The sequence below is a fragment of the Dermacentor albipictus genome, chromosome 1 (genome assembly GCF_038994185.2).
Source record: "Dermacentor albipictus isolate Rhodes 1998 colony chromosome 1, USDA_Dalb.pri_finalv2, whole genome shotgun sequence".
Lineage (NCBI taxonomy): Eukaryota > Metazoa > Arthropoda > Arachnida > Ixodida > Ixodidae > Dermacentor > Dermacentor albipictus.
Window position 1 is genome coordinate 30,972,335 of NC_091821.1, and position 21,178 is coordinate 30,993,512.

A 21,178-nucleotide genomic window follows, 5' to 3' on the forward strand; every position below is an offset into this window, starting at 1 on the left:
AGTTTGCTTTCAGCGTTTGCCTACCTTTCACGCAAGAAGCCGCTTCGGGAGACCCCATCGCGGCGACTGTGCGCTGTGGCGTTCACTGTACGTATTCGGTAAAGAGAAGGCGTCTGTAAACGATTTTGTGCTTCCAGTTTGCCCAAGATTATTATTTTGACAGCAAAGAACTTCCCTCGTTTTGAGAGTATACTTACAGAAATGTCCAGGAGGGCTGCCGCGTGGTGTTTTTATTGAGCGCCGTAAGCCAAACATATCAGGAGCGCGCCGCGTTATCCCTCATACAAGGGGGGCACTTCCGACAGATGGCGACTCAGAAAGTCCTCGCTCCCAATACCCGCCGCTATCGTTGTGCTTTGAGTGTCACTTGTTTTTTTGCGCGCAAGATTGCCTAATAAAGGACTTGTCCGTGACACACAGTTTTTCAGTGCCTTGTTCTTCACCGTCACTGCAATGTGACAATATGGGCCCACCTTCACGAGGAGGAGGAGTATAGGAGGAATGGAGAGAGGAAGAGTAGGGAGGCCAACTAGAGGCGGCACAATCAAGTTACATAATAGCGGGAAAGGTGCGATGGCCCTTGAAACTTCATTGAAAGCGCTTAAATACTGCTGTGAATTTTTTAAAGTACGTCCCAATTCACGGTAATGCTCACATCAGGCAGATACAGTGTTTTCTTTGTGTGAAGCCAATTGCTAACAGGTGCACGCCACAATTCATTTATAGAAACGGTACAAAGTGTTGCGGCTTAGGGTGGCGCTAGGGCATGGAAACCACCAAGCCCATCGACTGCTACGTCAGGTTGTATAAAATGAAGGAAAATGGTTTATTGGCTTAGTTACGCGGCTGCGGTGCGGAAGCCCACTGCATGCAGGAGCAAGTTAAACGTTCAAGTTCACATCAGGATCCTTTGTCCCTTGCTCGAAGAGTCTCTGCTTTTAATACCGTCGTCTTCCCTAGGCGAGCAGACTAGGGAATCTGAAGACTGTCCAACAGCAAATCACACTGCTCGACACCGTTGCGAAACCACCCCCATGCTCGCAAAAATCCCGCAGTAACTCCACCTTCGAAGAGACTGGTTTGGAATATGTGACAAGAAAGCAACCTGCGACTCCCAGGTCGTCGGCGTTGTTCCCACCCGCCCTGGCTGCTTAGTGGCTAAGGTGTTAGGCGGCTGAGCACGAAGTCGCGGGATCGAATCCCGGCCTCGGCGGCCGCATTTCGGTGGGGGCGAAATGCGAAAACACCCGTGTACTTAGATTTAGGTGCACGTTAAAGAACTCCAGGTGGTCGAAATTTCCGGAGCCCTCCACTACGGCATGCCTCATAATCAGAAAGTGGTTTTGGCACGTAAAACCCCATATTTTACGTTGTTCCCCTTCACTTGATCCTTCGCTCAGGTGGCCAGGTAATGGCGGGGTGATCGCCTTTCGTGAGACCCTTCAAGAGTCGGTGTCCACGCTGCGTTAACGTCTGGATAGGCGCTGATGTATTGGTGGTGGTTTGACTCTTGGCAAACGTCCAATTAACGCATTTGTGGTGTTTAGACCTAACAACAACTTCCTGCCAAACCAAGTTAACAACATGTGTGTCTGCTTGTGAATTCTTACGGGTAGTGTTATGTGCAGAATTAGGTGTATATATATATATATATATATATATATATATATATATATATATATATATATATAGAAAAGAAGATCGAATCGTCGCCACGGCACATCACAGTCGCCGTAGGCGTCGACGTCTCTATAACGAAATTATTTTCGAACAGCTCTGATAGCGTCCACGCCACAATGGTTGCTATATATATATATATATATATATATATATATATGATGGAATCATCTTTCAAAAGAGGTTCATTCAACTCAAAGGTACTTACACCAGATAAGTGTAGGCTTCTGTTTTCAAGTATACCAGCATTATACTTAAGTGAATACGCCCTTTTAGGATAGCGTTAAACCTTTTTTTTTCTCATATAGACTGATGAACACCACCTATATGTGTTTGGACTGGCTTCTCGGTCTGCTAAAGAAATCTTCCCGTGTAGGTTCTCTTAAGAAAAAAATCCACCTCTTCTAGGCTTTCTTTCTTTCTTCCTTTTATTCAAGTGCACCGCATTCGAATTTTTTATCTCTTTCTGTTATTTTCTTCCAAGCTGTAGTTGTCAAAAGAAAACACCATCACACGTTAACAACCTCATGCGCTTCGCGAGGAATTTACATTGTTCGAAAGCACACCGGGAAAGAGAAAAAAGAAAGCAGAAAGGAAAGCCGACGAAGAATGCAATAAATAATGAGAGTACCACAGGGTCGTTTGCTCAGACATAGATGAATTCATAGTTGCTTCAAAGCGACTCCTAAATTCTTCAGTTTTCCTTTTTATCCGTTTCTACCTGACACTTTTATCAATTTTGTGTTAACAGCATCTTCCTAATACCATTTAGATCTTGACCAATCCCTCACAGTGGGTATGCGTCATCGTAGAAGGATATCCTATCCTAACCTAAATAATGAGCGTCAAACCTAGACGCCTCCACCATCCGCACCCGCAGAAGAGAAATAATCTACATTCTGAAAAGTTTTCGGAAGCCTGTACGGTGAAACTACACGCTATAGAACCAAATTAAACTTGTACATGCAGGCACAGAAAGATTCAACTTGCCTCAGGGATAATGCAATTGAAAAATCTGCGATCTCGTGATGTTTCTCGCAAACAAATACCAGCGAGAGTCTGAAAAGTGACTGAAATTGCTCTAGAGGGTATTAGCAAATCATTCAGTCATTGAACCTGCTTTCTTCGAATAGCTAGTGAGCTAGCTCTCTGCTACATACATCTTTATTTGCTTCCACTTGCGTGCGCGTAGAATGAGTGTCAGTTCCATTCTGCATTTCATTCATTTTTTTTCTGTTGTGCGTGCCGTGCGAGCCTGGCGCGTGAAGGCGTCGGAAAATTGTTGCCGCTTATTTGATATTTCTTGTTGCATTTCTTCAGTCTGGGCATACGTTCAGTAGCTACCAGTCCTACACTTTCCCTTGTTTTCTTTTTTTTTTATCTGTCGCCGATGCGCGGAGAATCTTGCACCGATTCGCGTTCGTTTTTCAAGTCACGACAAAGAACAGGGTGCAAAGTGAATTTGCGAGGTGTCGTTCACTACGGGCTCATATTAGGAAACCCGGGAACTGCGTTTCTTCCACCTTCTCATAGGATTGCCTCGCAGGCATACGACACAATGTCTGCTTTTACTTTTATTTATTTCTGAGCGGTTCCATCCGCGAGGAAACAAAATAAAAGTAAGAGAGAAATTATTAGAGGTTGGTGACGAAGAACGAATGTTCACCGGAAGTATTTGCGGAAACATGATAAAAGTGTTCCGGAAGTTGTTCTAGGCCTCCAAAGAAGAGCAATACACGACAAGGAAATGTAACTTACACGTTCGACGAGCCACAAGCCGCATATTTGGAGTATTTGCTAGAATTGCCTTAAGAATACCGCAGAAGCCATGCAAGCTGCGTACTCCGAAACCGTGTCAACGGTGCGCGAAGCCAACCCTCTTGCTTCGCAAAGTAAGAAAACAAATAATAATACAAATAACAGAAAGAAGTAAAAAAAAACACTCCTAATAGCAAAAAATAACGGAGAACGGTCTGAAGAGATGAATAAACAGACAATGTTTTTCCTAGCTCTCGCAGGACCAACAGAGAACGAAGTTCTTTGAAGCGATTGCTAGTGATCTTCAGGGAACTCGGAACGCTTCCGCAATCACGACTGCATTACGCATGGTGCTAGACGCTCTAATTAAAGAAGGGTCAGACATTTGGTTTTCTATAACGGGACAAGGTCTTCCTGGACTTTTATGGCGGAATGCGCGAACGGATTGCGCACACTATAAGAAGGAGAAAGGGCCATTGATTTAGTACTTTCCGCCATGAATATCTACCAACTGGCTCAGTTTTGTACCATGCTTTCTGCTCAAATGTGTTCAATAATTGTCTTTCGCTTATTTTACGTGAACAAAGTTGGCATATATTTCTTCGTTTGGAAAATTTCTATTGTCATTTCCGTAAACAAAGCAACCTCCTTCCATAAAAAAAAATAATTTAGAAATATAAAGGGCTATCTGCACTTCCAGTGAACCACAAAGTGTACAGTGCTCCCTCTCACACCTCGTGCAAAATGTCCACCGTCAAGTGGGCAAGTTTAAACCAAATAAGCGACGCTGTTGTGGCCGAGCTCCGCCGTTGGAGAGACCGGCGCTGCCGTCGTGTTCGCGCTCAGAAAGAGACATCGCGCGACTCCACCGACTTCGCGTCTCGCTGCTGCGAGAGCACGTTGCACGCCCGTCGGCAGTGTAGCCACGTAACTTCGCATATGCTGTTGCCTCGTCACTGTTTTCTAACATTTGCATGCTGTGTCACTGTGTTTCTAGGTCACAGGCCAGCGATGATGATTTGTGCCAGAGCTTTGAAAAGCCGGCGAGAACTCTTGCTTTTTACCCGTGCGCGGAGGACGGGCGAGGGGCCTGACTGGTGCACAGCAAGAAAACATCCTTTTTTCTGTCAATTTTGTAAGCAACACTTCTGCGAAACAATTGTTTCACTGCCGCTAATAGATGCAATAAAAAGTTCCGGTCGGTAGCAATGTCACGTTTTGTCTTGCTTGAGCGGCTACTCCCATTTTTCGCATTCAAGAATTAAAGACCACATGAGAGTCGCTATCCAAAAGAAGGCGCTCATATCTGCTGTTAGCTGTTCAGAAAAAGAGGTGCACTACAGTCTGGTGTTTTTCTTTTCTTTCTTTCTTTTCTTTTATCGTGAAACCGCAGCGGCTGCATATGTCCCGCCGGTATATTTACAGCGGCGACTACAAAACCATTACCGCTTGTACGTAACCCTTACGGGAGAGTAACATTTAATCACCCTATATCCAATCGGACGGTATGCTTAGGAAAGTTTGTGGTACACATGCTCGATTGGCAACACAAGTAATTTACGATACGTGCGTGGGGTAACTGCTAAGCGTCGATAAAGGCATGTGCGGTGGCCGCTATATGCAGCCCGATTTCAGCAAGACGGTGTTATGATTGGAGGCTCAATCCCATCGCTCGTAATCAGTTGCCAAGATTGGAGTCGGGCATGAATTAGAAGGTAGCTGGCCCATGCCGTCGTCTAACTTATCCACGCCGAGGACGTTGTTGAAGGGAAGGACTGCTTCTCATCGAGAACGAGAAATATGGGTTTATTTACAGTATCTACATGCAGTTCATCAGTCTAGCATGACTGCGAGAGAAAGTACATCAGTCTAACATGACTGCTTGAGACAGTGCATCAGTCTAACATGACTGCTTGAGAAAGTGCCCTGAGCAGCCGCACAACAGTGCTTTATAAACACATGGTCCTCTCCCGATACCCAGGTGACGGAAACGGCCGTCCAGTCATCGTAAACAAGTCGCCTCTCTGCGGGACGGTTTACACACACACACTCACACACACACACTTCCTTGCGCAAGGTTCACGGTCCGGAGCCAACGTCAGACGGGCTTCGTAGAACTCGGGGCTTGTATCAGGAAAGGTGCCTTTTATTCCCCGAGCTCACACCTGCAGCGTGGCCGGGTGCCCATTGTCTTGCGTCTTGGACGGCTCGTGGAAAGGGGCCTTCGTAGACGTTCCCGCGGCAACCCCCACCCCCCGCCCCCCTCATAGCAGAACAGATCGGCGTTGGTGGGTTCGGTAACAATAGTTGGTTGGCTGACCGCATTCAGTCACAACGGCGACGAGGCTAGAGCGTAATGGTGGCGTCCCAGGAAAGTTGCCGCTGCTGTCGCAACTGGCTGGCAAAACTTGCACGTCAGCTGGGCCGTTCTGAACAACGGGGAACCTCCGTACGCGATTCTGCTACAGGATTGTCGATGTCGTCGTCCATCGTCCCACACTAGTGTCGGCGTATTCGGCCGGGTCACAACTGTAGATACGACGGGACGAGGCAGAGACGAGAACCGAGATTTGATATTCAACAATTTCTTACGTAACCTTGGCGATGATACTTGCGTTATGCGCCACCACGCTTTTTTATGCGAAGCATATTACTAGAGCTCAACCCAGCTCCTCAGGCGCGGCGGTGTCGCCTTCAATACCACGTGACACCGTGACGTCACGACAGAGGAGAAACGGGGCTCCAACTCGCACCGTCGCTCGCAGCGTCGCCTTCAAGGCTGACCACGTGACACCGTGACGTCACGACAGAGGAGAAACGGGGCTCCATCTTGCGCCGTCGCTCGCGGCGTCGCGGCGGTATATAAGCAGCTGCGCTTGCCTCTGCTAGACACTCACGAGGTGAGATGCCTCCTGGAGACAGAGCTCCTCGTTGGAATGAGAAGCGAAGGTTGCGGCGTGCTACAGAGACTGTTTCTAGGTGGCTTTGCTACGGCGCAGCGACTACGCGCCCCGCATCGGACGCGGTGAGCGTCGAGCAACGCAGCGTTCGGCGCGACAACGAAATGTGCGCCTGAGCAAGCGCCGCACGCCTGAGCCGACGCCGACGACACCGGCTTTTCTGCGACACAAGCTCCTTAACGCTGTCGCGTTGAAATAAAGGCTAGTATGCTTCGCATCCTGGGCTTAACCTTAGCTAAGCCACAGCCAGTTTTTTTTTCTTCATCTTCATCCCCCGCCAAGCGATGGCCACTATATGTATACAGGCAGGAGACCCAGCCGTGCACACTAGCTAACATCATTTCGCGGCCAAAAGTTTTTGCTATGCGTGCCCGTGGAGGTTAACGTGATTCCCCGCAAACCCCCTTGCTCATGTGCTGCAGGGTGCTCGACGAATTTTCTTTTTTCTGCTCATTCAAGGACTCACACAAAACGCATGCTTCGCGCTCGTTTTTGGTTTGAAACTCCGCTTTTAAATATAGCTTTTTCCACAGACTTCCTGTTATTCCGGGATAAAATGCTTTATGCAGCCTATTTATGCAAGCACGGTGCTTTCGAAGATGTACTGCTACGGAGTAGACAGCACTCAAACGCGTCGATTATACATTGTATCAACCCTTAGCTTGTCTTTCGCAGTTTTTGCACTCGGCCTATTTGTTGCTCTTGGAATGACAGTGAGAAGCAAGCAGCCCATATGGTCCATTCTACCTGTGGTAGCGTTAGATGCTATAAGCTCGTTGTGTTTTCTAACCGCGCCTAGGTCAGTATGCACTTCTTAATTCACTATCGCGATCCGGTATGCCTCTTGTAAAGCCTTCGTCACTACGCAATATTTCCACTAGCTTAAGGACGGCTGCATTGGTGCAGGGCTCGCTGCTTCCCGCACGTGTGTAGCAATTGTTTTCTTTTATTATTATTATTATTATTATTATTATTATTATTATTATTATTATTATTATTGTTGTTGTTGTTGTTGTTATTATTATTATATTATTATTATTAACTGCACATAAGGAGATGCTGGTACCAATAAGAGGCTCCGGCGTGTTCTCTCCTCTGACATGATAACTGTACTCTAAGCCGATGATCATATAGAAACAGCGATTATTGCTCAGTAGCGGTATCTTCTAACGGTGTAACAGTGTAACAGACGTACAGTCTAACACGATGGGCAGAAAACGAATGAAAGGTGCACGTCGTGTGTCGGCCGCGTGCCACGGTTCTCCCCCACGTGGACAGTCGATCGTTTTAGGCAGCAATCCGCGTGCACTTGCCCCGCTTTTCCTTTCCCTAAATCCTCTTATCCCTTTCACAGGCGCAGGGCAGCGGCCCAGAATCAGGTCTGCACTAGTTGACTTTTGTTTTCCCTCTTTACCTAAACATCTCTTTGTGGGCCGGACCCCGCTCGCTGCCAGCACGGGTGAAGGCGAGGAGGCGGGAGGGAGCTAGGGGTGTAATGAATCGTTCTCAGTGGGCTCAAAAGCGAAGAGAAAATGGCCCTGATTCTTTTTTTTTTAACTGGGGGCTAGTTTTCTCGTGCTGCGAACAAAGCTGAATTTCTCCGGCACTCGGAAGGGCTCCCACCTGGCACGACACCGAAGCACTTCAGGAAGCGGCCGCGCAATTTCCAGGGCCCGTGCTCGGAGCCTATTAAAATCGGCGCTTGGCGCGCGCGCAAGGCGGGGGTATTAAGTCAGCGCCGACAGGGCGAGCGGCGCCAGTTGTCAAACGAGCGGTGCACGTGCGCGCCTCGCCGCGCCCGACCGACGTGGGACGACGAGGTGAAATCCGGCGCGTGGCAGGAAGAGCCGACAACTCGAGACGACACCGCCGCCGCCGGCCCCGCTGAGCAGCGCAGCGGAAAACGGAGAGCTAGGCCTGTGGCATCCCTTGCGCCAGACGGAAAGAATAAAAGCGGCGCTGATTTCCACACCATCGGACCCTGCGAGAGTGGCGGGAAAGATATTCGCCCGGACTCGAATCAAGCCCGAGATATCGACCCGAAAGCGTATGCTGCTAGAACTTCTTCCCTTTTCTTCTTCTTCTTTCTTGTTTTTTCCCTTACAGCGTCGGCCAGTATCCCACACGGCGCACTCTCTTTCTATCGCTGTTCCCTTGTATTCCATTTCTCTTGGTCCCCTCAATCAGATTTTTTGTTGTTGCTGCTGCTGCTGCTTCTTTCATTTCTCTTCCCCAGAACACCAGACTCGTTTTAAATGCGCCTCTGTTCTTTCCGCAAGGCCAAATTGCTGTCTTGTATAAGGAACAACCGATTACGAACGTTGTCAAAGAAATAAAAGAAAAGATAATAACCTATGCCAACGCCTCTCGCACGCGAGCCGTCTCAAAAGCCACTTCGTGCGGCTCCCATAGTTTTCTTCGTCAGGCCTTTCTCTCAGTGCACCTTGGTGCTCCTCGCCTCATCTGTGCGCCACTGCTCTTGCCTTCGTTTCCACTCAACCCCTTACCCCCTCCCCCCCTTCTTTTTTTCTGCTTATTGCGCACCTTATTCTGCGCCGTTGTTTTCTTCTTTTCTTTTCTTTGTTGTTCTTAGCGTTCCTTTTGCAGGCTCCAATGAGGCATGCAGGCCTATATTTCAGAGACCTGTTTGGAATAACGCGAGCTGCACCTACTATGAGAAGAATGGGGAGAAAAAACGAGTTGAGTAGGCGTAAATCCGCTATCTACCACGTACATGACTTCGCAGAAGTGCTGCAGGCGTTCCGCACTTTCACTTGATATATCTCGGTTAGATCTGGACGACGACGAAGTTACTCAGTGCTAGAACGCACCTGTGCCAGCTAGCCAGTTTTTCGTCAAATTTTCATCAGTCTCTGGAGCGCTTTCCGCGTCCTGGCTTGAGGTGATGGACGCGGAACGTTCCGCAGGCTCGTGCAGCCAGAAGTCTGCAACTGCAAGCTCTTCTATGAGTCAAGGCACCTGGTCAACCACCAGTGAACGCCCCAGAGAGACTCTTACTCCTGTGGCCATGGATGCAGAGCCTATTGCCGGCCCGTCTGGCCAGATCACTACATTGACAAGCTCCTCAAGGAAACGAGGCACCTGGTCCAGCACCAGTGAAGACACAGAGGTCTACTCAATCACAGGTGACGACTCATCCGATGACAGCTTCGTGTCGGTGAGGAGCCGAAGGGCTAAAAGGTCCAGCACCAGTGAAGACACAGAGGTCTACTCAATCACAGGTGACGACTCATCCGATGACAGCTTCGTGTCGGTGAGGAGCCGAAGGGCTAAAAGGAGGCTTATCAAGGCGTCGTCACCAGCGAGTACGTCAACCATGCAGGCAGGCAGTGAACGCTGGCCGCACACCATCCTCTTCATGCCAGTGGATTCTTCCGTCAACCTTCGAGTATTGAACAGGCAAGCTCTCTCTGTTTTTCTTGAGGGAAAGGCGCCAAACGAAATCAAGGAAGTCCGCCTGAACACACGAAAGAATGTTCTAGCTGTCGACACAACCCGTGGAACCACGCTGGAGACGCTACGACAGATCACAGAATTGGGGAACATAAAAGTACGACCGATCATACCTATGGATGGGGCCTGCACTGCAGGTGTGATCTACGACGTTGACTTGGCTATTTCGAACTCGGACCTGCCAATTCTAATCAAACCGGCATACGAAGGAGTGGTCATCACGCACGTATGCCGACTCGGCAACAGCCGTTGTGTGAAGATTGTGTTCAAGGGGGATTCCATCCCTTCACACGTAAAGGTCGGTCACTTCCGACATGTCGTACGGCGGTTTGTCCCAAAGCCGCTTCAATGCCACAAGTGCTTCAAGATCGGGCATGTTAAGGGCGCCTGCGCAAACTCCCCAATGTGCCCCCGGTGCGCGGAGTCACACACTGTAGATGTCTGCCGTGCAACAAACTTTAGGTGTGGCAACTGTAAAGGCACCCATGAAGCGACGTCTAAAGAATGCCCAAGACTCAAAAAAGAGTTCGAAGTTCTGAAGCAAATGGTCAGGGATAACTCAACCCATAGAGAAGCCTCAGAAAAGGTCCGGCGTCGACGTCGCCATCGACGAAAACGCTCAAGACCGGGTGGAGTTCGTGCGCCGCTTGTGCCAACGCCATCATCCTCAAATAGAATGCCCGAGAGCACAAGGAGACCTCAGACGGGAAACGCTGCCCCCGTGGAAGAGTGGCCGACGCTTGCAAGCTATCAGTCTTCTAAGGAGCCTCCACGCTTGACGCTCCCATCGAAGCCCGCTTCTGTTGGTGAGGCTTCAACAGTCGACTGCCAAATGATCCCGGTGCTGCGATCTATTGTGAATGTCATCAGGGCCATGCTGACAAGCATTGACACTCCATCTGCTCGAAGTGGGCTACAAGTGCTCGACACGCTGAGCCCCGTCCTAGCAAGCCTTGAGTGCAGCCATGACTGACAATCACCAGTCATTTCGTAAGGAGGTCAGAGAAGCGTCGATCCTTCAGTGGAACGCGAGAGGTCTAAGATCTCGCATCGCCGATTTTCGTCAATTTGTTCTCACTAACCGATTTCCAATCATTGTCATCTGTGAACCAAGATTATCCCATCCAATAAGACTATCCGGCTACGAGACAACATTCTCATCAAGCGACATCAAAAGCAGCAAGGTCGTCGTGTTTATTCGCCGTGAACTTACTTACGTCGTCCAACCGGTGCAACCTCATGACGACAATCAGTATGTGTGCATGACTGTTAAACATAGGAATGTCACCTTTGCACTCTTGGGGGTGTATCTGTCTCCATCAAGCCGATTTGACACCAAAAGGCTAGAAGACATCTTAAAAACACAACCTGGTCCATGGATTATCACCGGGGACTTCAATGCACACCATACCATTTGGGGAAGCTCTAAGGTTAACGCGACGGGAAGACGACTAGCTTCCTTAGCTTCCAACAACGGTCTCTACCTGCTGAATGACGCGAGTCCAACATTTCTGCGGGGAATAACGTACAGCAGCTGCCTCGATTTGACTTTCGTCTCCCACCGCCTCGCCACACATGTTAAGTGGTTTTTGGACATTGAAACGCACGGAAGTGACCACATCCCCACTTACCTCAAGATCACGGGAATGTCTAACACGTATACGTCCACCACGATACGAAGAATAGATTGGACTGTCTTTAAATCCCACATTGAGGACGCTTGTCACGAAGGCCTCTCTTGTGGACTTCAACAAGCTATCAAGGAAACGGCACAGACAGCCACGCGCACACTCACGTGTTCTCCGAGGTATTCTGAATTCGACCTGGAATTGGAGCGGCTTCGTGCGATTCGCCGTCGTGCCGAAAGAAGATATCGACGCACTAAGTCAATTCAGGATCTAAGAACAGCCAGGCGACTGCAAAAGAAGATACAACGCCGCATGGACAAACTAGAGGCTCAGCGGTGGTCGAAATTTTGTGCGTCGCTAGATCCCCGCAAACCACTATCTCAAATATGGAGAACTGTGCGTGGTCTACGTTCTGTTCCGGAACAGCGTTTCCCGTTTAAGGCCCTAGCACTATTCCAGCACCGACAAGACATTGATGTGGCGGAAGACTTCTGTGCTATGGTTGCGGGCCAGCCAACTCGTACAGGTTCGCTTACATTGAACCGTATTCCAGATTCACGAGATTCACGCATGGATCTGCTTTTCACGACGCAAGAGCTTGACGCGGCGCTCGCCCTATGTAATCGGTCGTCGTCGCCTGGTCCAGATGGCATATCTTACCGCATGCTATGTCACCTTGGTGAACGGGCACGAAGAACACTCCTTAATATCTATAACGAGTCGTGGCAGGAGGGCAACGTTCCCCAAGATTGGAAGATCAGCCGCCTGGTACCGCTTCTTAAGCCTGGCAAGTCTCCCTTAGAGATTACTTCATACCGACCAATTGCGCTGGCAAGTTGCGTTGGGAAGGTAATGGAGCGAATGATCCTCGCCAGACTTGAGTGGTACCTTGAACACTACGAAATCTACCCGGACGCCATGGCTGGTTTTCGACGTCACCGATGTTCTATCGACAACGTTATCGATCTGGTAACCTATGTTCAACACCAAAAGACGTGTAAGAGGTTATCTGTCGCAATGTTCTTAGACATAAAGGGAGCCTACGACAACGTTCTTCATGACGCCATACTTGAAGCATTGGAATCGGTGGGCCTAGGCGGTCCATTATATCGTTGGACTCGCAGTTATTTACATAGGCGGTCTCTCTTTCTTAACACTGAAGCTGGCCCAACCTCGCAATACTATACGCACCATGGAGTTCCACAAGGCGGTGTCTTGAGTCCCACACTTTTCAACCTTGTACTCATTGGTCTCGTGGAACGACTTCCGAGCACAGTTAAAATATCAATGTATGCCGATGACATCTGCGTCTGGGCATCTGGTGTGACACGGCCGCAAGTACGCGCCAGGCTTCAAAAAGCTGCCGCGTCAACATCGGCATACTTAAATGAACAAGGCCTCAAGATCTCGCCAGAAAAATGCGCATTGGTCGCGTTTAGCCGAAAGCCAATGAGATCATACGATGTCTCTATCGACGGTCAAAGCATACCTTATGTCAGGACGCACCGATTCTTAGGCGTAATAATTGATCGTGACCTCTGCTGGAGTCCTCATGTGGCCTACCTAAAGAAGCGCCTGACAGATATCTCTAATGTGTTTAAGTTTCTTGGAGGAAATGTCTGGGGTACTTCAGTACATGCAATGATGCAGCTGTACAGGACGCTCTTTCTTGGGTACTTGCGATACAGCTTGCCTGTGCTGACCAACACCTGCAGAAGTAATATCCGCACACTCGAAAGCGTCCAGGCCCAGGCACTTAGAGTGTGTCTTGGATTGCCGCGGTGTTCGTCAACGGCTGAAACAATTGCCATTGCACACGATTTCCCAGCCAAGACCCATATAGTCATGGAGGCGCTCAGAGCACACGTAAGACACCTTGCTCGAGCCCCTGCCCATCATCTAGCCTCACTGCCAGAGGATCGACCACGTGCTTCCTTTTGCGAAACAGTCCTGCCTTATCGTGCATACCTTCCATCAGGTTATACAGCTCCAGCGAAAGTTCCGTTTCCACCATGGTGCCTGGCTCGAGCAAATGTTCGACTAATGGTACCAGGAATACGAACAAAGGCCCAACTCTCGTCTCCAGCACTCAAGCAGCTCTCACTGCTCTTGCTGTATGAGACTTACAACGAGCATCATCATCTTTATACTGACGCTTCAACCACGGTGAATGGGTCTGCAGGATCGGTGATCTTTCCTGCAAAACCTTCCACAATTAAGATTCGACTATCTCACCAGACTACATCGACTGCCGCGGAGCTTGCTGCTATTTGTTGTGCACTTCGTGTAATTTCTGAAGAACTACCCAGGAAATGGAGCGTGTTCACTGACTCCAAGGCTGCTCTTCATTGTTTGGTTTCTGCCCTACGCCGAGGACCCCACGAACAACTAGTTATGGAAATCAGACTACTGCTTCACCACCTCGTCGAGCAAGGACACGACATCACGTTGCAGTGGATTCCAAGCCACTGTGGCATAATGGGCAATGAACTTGCCGACGCAGCAGCACGATCTGCACACGAGGAAGGCTTACAAGACTCCATTCCATTCTCAAGAACAGACGCTGCAACGAAAATTCGTGTGCTTGCAAATGAAGCCATCAAAACTTTATGGAACACACCCAGCTTAAAGCATACACGTCTACACCGACTGGACCCATCCCTTCGACTTCGACCCCCGCCTGGACTCTCTCGACTCGAAACAGCAGTACTTTGCCGACTGTGGCTTGGTGTCGCCTATACAAGATCCTTCGCCTTCCGAGTCGGTATGGATGACAGCGCGGCTTGCAGACACTGCGGCGGCGAAGAGACTATCGACCACGTGCTTTGCCACTGTCCTCGATACAGCGCGCACCGGCTGTCACTAGCGACCGCGTTGGCGCGCCTTGACGACAGGCCACTTTCAGAACAGTCAGTTTTGGAATGCCGACGGGAACTGTCGTCGCAGCAAAAGTCGGTCAAGGCTCTGTTGACTTTTCTACGTGACAGTGGCCTATTAGAAAGACTCTAATGACCCCATTTCATCCCTTCTCATATTTTTTTTTCTCATGCTTTCATTTTTGTCACGCTCTTCTTTCCGTCTTTATTTCCCCTTTCCCTTCCCCTAGTGCAGGGTAGCAAACCGGACGTTTTAAGTCTGGTTAACCTCCCTGCCTTTCTTTCATTTGCATCTCTCTCTCTCTCGGTTAGATCTGCTATTCTATCTCTAAGGGAACGTAGAAAGGGAAGACGCCGTCATCGTAGCGTAACTTCCCTTCTTCTCGGGTCATTAGCGGACGATCTAATCGAGATGCGAGCTCAGACAGCGTCATCGAACCACCATGCAAGAACGAGACTTCCGCGATGTCATCAATACGCCTCAGCCCAGCACCAACTGACGTCTTCCACATGCAACGCGTGCATCTCCCATCTTCGGCGCGGCCTCTATTTGACGCTACACGATTGCTTGCCGCGATTCGTCACATCCACACGAAATTTCATCCAGCACTGCTCCCCTTTGGAACCTTTTGTATGTCCTTTTGCCCACAGAAGCTCATTTCGGCCTCATTCTCCTTGCTTGGTTTTATTTCTTTATAGGAAGTAAAGTTTGTTTCCGTAAACAATTGAAGGACTGCTGTCTTTATTTTTTGTTCCTGTACAGAAACGTGTATGCGTCGCTGGTTAAAGCTCCACTATCCGACTGGTTCATGGCACGTTCTCTTTATTAATGGCATAAGTGACATTTTCACCGAGCAAGTAAAACGAACATGGTAGATGTAAACTTGGACAGCTGGCAGAAAGCTGTGGTCCGTATTTATAAGGGTATTGTTTTATCGTTAAAAAAACACTTATGTGTATAATGTCTCCCTCGCCTCCTTCTTGTTTTTTTTTTTTGTCTGGTTGGTGCATTTGCAGACAGCACTTTTCTATAAACGCATTATCTTTGTTTAGGAGACTGTTACTCAGAGTGCGCTAATGTGCGAGGCACTGAATGTGACAACCAAAAGCCTCAGTTGCTTTTCGTTGACACCTAATATTGAGCTTGGTAACTGCGGGTAGCAGAGGAGACAAGGTTTGCTATCGTCGCTGTGCTCGAGAATATGACATCTGGAAGTGTGTCTGTGTGTCCTCTTGCGCTCGTGTCGGACCCTATCGGCCGAGCAACGACGTCTGCAGCGCGCTCGAGTGCGAAGGCCTGAGAGCACCGGTATACCAGCTTGACATTCCGCGTCCTTACCCGGATGCGCACCTCGCATGAGTGGCGAGCATGCGATAAGGCACAGTCGAGTGGGCTGAGCATGAGATTACATTGCCAGGCCCTTAAAGAGAGCATTTCTTTTTTTCCGTTTAATGAACGCCTGGACCATTCCGAACTTTTAGGGTGTGACTGGGAAAGCGCAGAGGAGTGAACGAAAAGCACTACAGCACCCATCAGTGTTTAGAAAACGAAGTGTCGAAGGTGTCGTTACGGCTGCTATGCAAAGCTCCCGAGACGAATTCGAGCAGCATGATGACCTGTTCCCACTGACTCTTGCAACGCTCTTGCCGACACGAATGTGAAGTGGTAGAATTATGAATCGCTGCGATTCATAATCTAAGCATTTCGTATTGCTTTGTGATGCAGTGCTGGCAGCAAGAAAAAGAGAGTGTGCGTGTGTGCCTACTACGGACTAAAGAATCAATATAAAGACTTCACGTATCAAGACGAAGCAACTGCGGCGACGTCATAATTAAGCCTGTAGCCGCGTGTCTGATTTGCCGCGTTTCGGCGTTATCGACCAGATGAAACTGTGGCGTCTGTTGCGGATCGAGTTTTCGGGTACCTGCCAGCGGTATTCACTGCCACCAGTAGACGTATTGATTTAACGAGAACAAAAAGTCGAACAGTGCCGTTACCGGGCAAAGAGGGGGCGGCGTGTCTAACGGCGACTCCCCGTTCCCCCTTTGCAGGCGGCTGGTCGCAGAGATCGCGTATGACCGTGTCCACGGGGACCGTGCCGACGCGAGACTCCTGCCGGGGAGCTAGCTACGCACCGGATAAGCACGTCGCGCACATGGAGCTCGTGCCCGTGGACAAAGTGGCGCCGCCACCGAGGGCGCAACCGATGCTGCCGGGCAGCCAGCGCCATCACGTGCGTCCCAAGATGGAGCAACACTGCTGGCACCCCGTGTACGATTAAAGCCAGCGCTCCACCTCAGACTCCACAGGATGCGCGCGCAAAGGAACTCGGTGGTGTTCCGCAGGAAGTCGTGTCATTTGTGGACGGAAAAGGACAGTCACAGAGAAGACTCTTTGTTGTGTTTCTTCCTTGTGAATGTCCGATTGCGCTCGCCAACCTGACCTTGCTCAGTGCGCGCGGAAGGCTTCGAGAAAACAGAACAGTTCCTTCAGTGACTGCGCCTGCGACACGGCCAATGTATATGTCACCGCTGTCGCCACTCACTTCAGTATACCATGGCGAGGAACCGCAAAGCGTGGCATCTTCAGTTATTTGGTGAAACGGACTCGCCTTTATTAATGCATTCGCTTAGATTGCAGGGCCCGCGGCGTAAACGCTGTGGTGGGGTTGTTGAGCAAAGCTTGTCGGTCGAAACAGTAGACGGCAGGTCTTACAGTCAACTCAAGTCGTTGCTATAGCCGTTAGGTTTGTGTGAAATAGGTGTGCGGGCATCGGAAGGGTCAAGCAACTATTCACTGATTCACAATGGCGCTAATAGCGAATGCACCTGCGCACAAGACCTTCGCAGCAACATTACGAGAATTAGTTGCGGAGACAAAATATATTGCGTGATTCTTTTTCACGTCAAGCGGTCCCATGTGGTACTGTAAGCGTCATCTATTGCGATGACTACGCAAGATGTAGAGCAGAAAAACAAGTGATCAAATTTTGGAGTTTTACGTGCCCAACCCACGATCTGATTGCGAGGCACGCCGTAGTGGAGGACTCCTAATTAATTTTGACCACCAGGGGATCTTTACCGTTCCCCCAATACACGAGAAATGGGCATTTTCACATCTCTCCCGCTTCGAAATGCGGCCGCAGCGACCTGGATTTGATCCATGCAGCGACCTCGTACTTAGCAGCGCAACACCATCGCCGCTAAGCCACCGCGGTGGTAAAGCAAAATATTCAGAAGTCGTCCGAGGCTTATGTGCTTTGCGTGTGTTGCACGACATTTTTCAGAGTTTCACCCAACGAATACTGACAGTTATAGGGTGTTTGTTCTTTATCTTTATTTATTGTCTTTACATAGTTTGTCTTGCACCGCACGTTCCCTGACATTGCGAGCCCCGAACGCTTCCATGAAGCTCCGCAATTAAAAGCAGATTGCGCCAGTAGGTGCGCAAGAGTCGTGACGCCGCTCACTGTGTCTTGTGAAACCTTTGCTTGCCAACACGTCCATCTCTGCAACAAACTCGGCCTATCTGCTGTAACAGCAAGAATGGTAGGAGCACTTTACAGCCACGCTAGTGTCATGACATATGCATTATCTGCGACCATCATTGCGAACTTGATCGATGAGCAAGCTTCTCAGACTCCCACGTTAATACAAACTTTTGACTATATTGTTACGAGAAGGAAGCAGGCGTACAGCCGTAAGCGGGAATTCGTTTGCCATAGCTTTTGCTGCATTGGATAACAAGGCAGCCTAGCTAGCGAAACAGCTTCTTCGTCGCCTGCCGATGCCATCATCTTCGTCCTTCTTGCAACACCACCCAGTCCGGTGGGATAGCTCCGTCCCGGTGCAAGCCTACGGTGGAACGCGCATGACGGCAACAAAGGCTTCGAGTCTGGCGACGTGCACAACATCGCTTCTTGCGTTTTCATTGAGGGAACTAGTGCCGGCCGGAGCAACCTCGTAGGTCACGTCAGCAAGTTGACGCAAGATCTGTAACGAGTGAGCAGTTTTTTCGGACAGGCCTATAGGAGCTGATTGCTTTTAGCAACAATATTATTAAACGCCGCCTGAAGACGGTTTCTGCCGCAGCTCTACTATACAGTTTCACACCGCTCTGTCGGCCAAATTGGCAGTTTTCAGCAGTTAGTGCCATTCCCATGAATTCTCATTATGATGCTGCCTTAGTAACATTGTGTTGTCATGTACAATTAGCTAATCAGCCGCGAATCACGAACGCCATTTTAAGGCAATCAAATTGGACTCGGCCCCTACAACGTACTCACTGAGATCAAGGTTAAAGAGTGCCCAGCGCCTCCCTGATGTAGTCTGCGATGTTTTCCTAGAACGAATGGGGGTTATGATAAATTCTGTATATCCACCTCTCCAAACTTACCTACTGACTCACACAAGATGGCGCACTTTCCCTCGAAGTGAAAATAAAGCGTGATTGGCACGAGCTGCTGCTGCCACCCATCTATCACGCACTTTCCTACTCAGTCCTACCGCGCTCTTTCCACGTTACCCTGAACTTCAACAATGCTCAATAGCGAGCTCTGCCGCCTTGTTTAGGGCAGTATAAACGTGCTGGAGAGCCTGACATTAATGCATATCCTCTGGTGAATTTGAATGGAGTGAAAGTTGCTTAGAAGATTGTGCGATGCGGAAACACTCCCAGTGTTCCGGCGGAAGGCTCCAAAGTCGGGCGAGTTGGTACGAGTGCACGTTCGTGAATGGGATCGCTAAATATTGTCTGAGGTGAGTGCTTTATAAATCGTGCACAGGAACAACAGCCCAAGCTCTCTGAACAGATCGTCTGGCCAGAGCGAAGCAACTTTCCCAGTCACGTCCTCGTTAGTGCGTGTAACGTACCAATTGCAACCGTAAAGGGCAATAAGTCACGCAAACTATCGAACGCTCGCCATCATTCCGTATGGGCATCGATTCCCACTCTTACTAAAGCGTGGGAACTTGTGGTACGGAGTGCAGTCTCTGTTCTCGGCCCCAGAAAAGCTTTCGAAAGCCTGCACCAAGCTGGGGAAAAAAGGGCGAAACTGCCTCTTCCGCTCATTCCTACGTCCCTTGTAAGGCAGGCATCGTTTAACAGAAACCCTTTTTGTGCGGAAAATCTTACTTGGGGAGAAGTGGAAGGTGCGTAAACGCGCGGCTTGGGAGATCATGAACTGTCCCTGAAAAACGTAACTGTCCCACCTGGCTGTACACGTTTGTCGAGAGTGCAAATGCACCCTTCGTTTTTCCGGCACGGATCCTCACAAGGGGAAGCGAACAACTGAACCGCGAGATAGCGGAAGCGTTCTGTGTGAAAAAATAAATAACAGAAGAATGCACAACCCATACATCACTAGCCCTCGCAGATCGGAAGTTTTCGTATCTGTGTAACAGGATGCGTTGAATGCCAGACATAGAATATAGTGTTCTGTGATGTACAATAATTCTTGTGTTTTTGTTTCCCCATTTGTTCCGAATTAGATATGATGACACGTGTACCTCGGTCAACTAGTTGTTTGCAGCATGCTTCAGATTAAAACAGCTGCAAGTCTGGGCTTTTGTTGTGTGCTTGCTCCCTTGTCCCCGTTTTTATTCGCGCAGTAATAACTTGAGTTCGGGCCGAAAGCTCATGTAAATATTGGGAGCTTCAAGGAAGGGAACACAAAAGATGTTCTTGTTGAAGAGCGAAAGGGCCGAACTGGAATTCTTTGTATGCATACGTTCAACAAGGAGCTTGTGAAAAGAGCCAATTTCACACATTTCTATAGATCTTGGTGCGTTTTTCACTTACCTCTGCACACGAAAACCTCCAGCTACTACTGTCCAGTCTTTCTCCGAAGATGAAGACACCAGAGGCTTCGTGCGCACTCGGAATTCATAACAGATTGCATAGCTTGATTATTTAGGGCTGCGAAAGTTTGTAGCGTGGATATTTAAACGTCTGACTATTGACGACCGTTACCAAATTAAAAGAAAAAAAGAAACGTGAGAAGTGGGCTAGCGACCAGTAGACATAGCTATGTAAGTGTGTACTAATTCGCTATTATTATTAAGTAGCGAATTGGGTCCTCGTTTCGGGATACCCATGTCAGCTTAAGTGAAGCAACTTGGGATACTTAACTGCCAGTTTATGAGTGGCTCTTTTTTTTTTCAGAGCATGAATGGAGTGTAGGTCTGAGCTCAGCAACCAGCATAGAATTTTTCTGTTGGACTCTGTGGTGGTAATTCCTTACATAATGGTTGATCGGAGAATGTTTCGAATATGTTTTAGTATTTGTGCTAGCCACAGTCATTGCGTTCTTGTAAACTGAATGTTTGGTATACGCCTCGTTGGTGTCCGCAACTCTAAAAAAATAATGACTTTGGGCATTTCTTTTTCTCATTCATTGTCTCGTGCATGCTGCGGCCGAGTTGTATCGTACAAGAGTCTAGCACTTGGCTAACGTGTACGTGTGGATAATGTGTGGTTAACTAAGTGCATGGCGTATTAATATGTCTAGGTGTGAGAATCTTGGAGATCCTTTGTGTAGAGCCCTTGCAATTGTGCTACTCCTTCTTTGAATCCCCTATTTGTCTGTTATTCTCGCAAAACCTCTTCCCGGAGGCATTCCACAGCCTGTATTTGTTTTGCCGTGTTTATAGTCACGCTCAACTTGAAAACATAAGACGCAACACAACATTATTCTATGCATACACATGGATTATACAGGTTTTATTGCTCAACTTCACAGTGACGAGCACACAATTGATCTGGAAAGATATTTTTTGTACATGAAAAGAAGCCAGCATAACAATG

The 21,178-nt window shown here is 48.8% G+C and overlaps 1 protein-coding gene across 3 annotated transcripts in view; it reads left to right on the forward strand.

The window, feature by feature from the left end:
- LOC135906061 (QRFP-like peptide receptor) overlaps positions 1-21,178 on the forward strand; it is a 748,894-nt gene that overhangs the window by 536,057 nt on the left and 191,659 nt on the right. Inside the window, exon 6 of one of the 3 annotated variants that reach the window (XM_065437210.2) lies at positions 16,426-17,332. The exons of the other annotated variants lie outside the window; for them this stretch is intronic. Coding sequence (XP_065293282.2) covers positions 16,426-16,655 — 230 coding nt within the window. The 3' untranslated portion in view covers positions 16,656-17,332. Of the gene's footprint in view, positions 1-16,425; positions 17,333-21,178 lie in introns of those variants that run through there. 3 annotated transcript variants of the gene reach the window in all.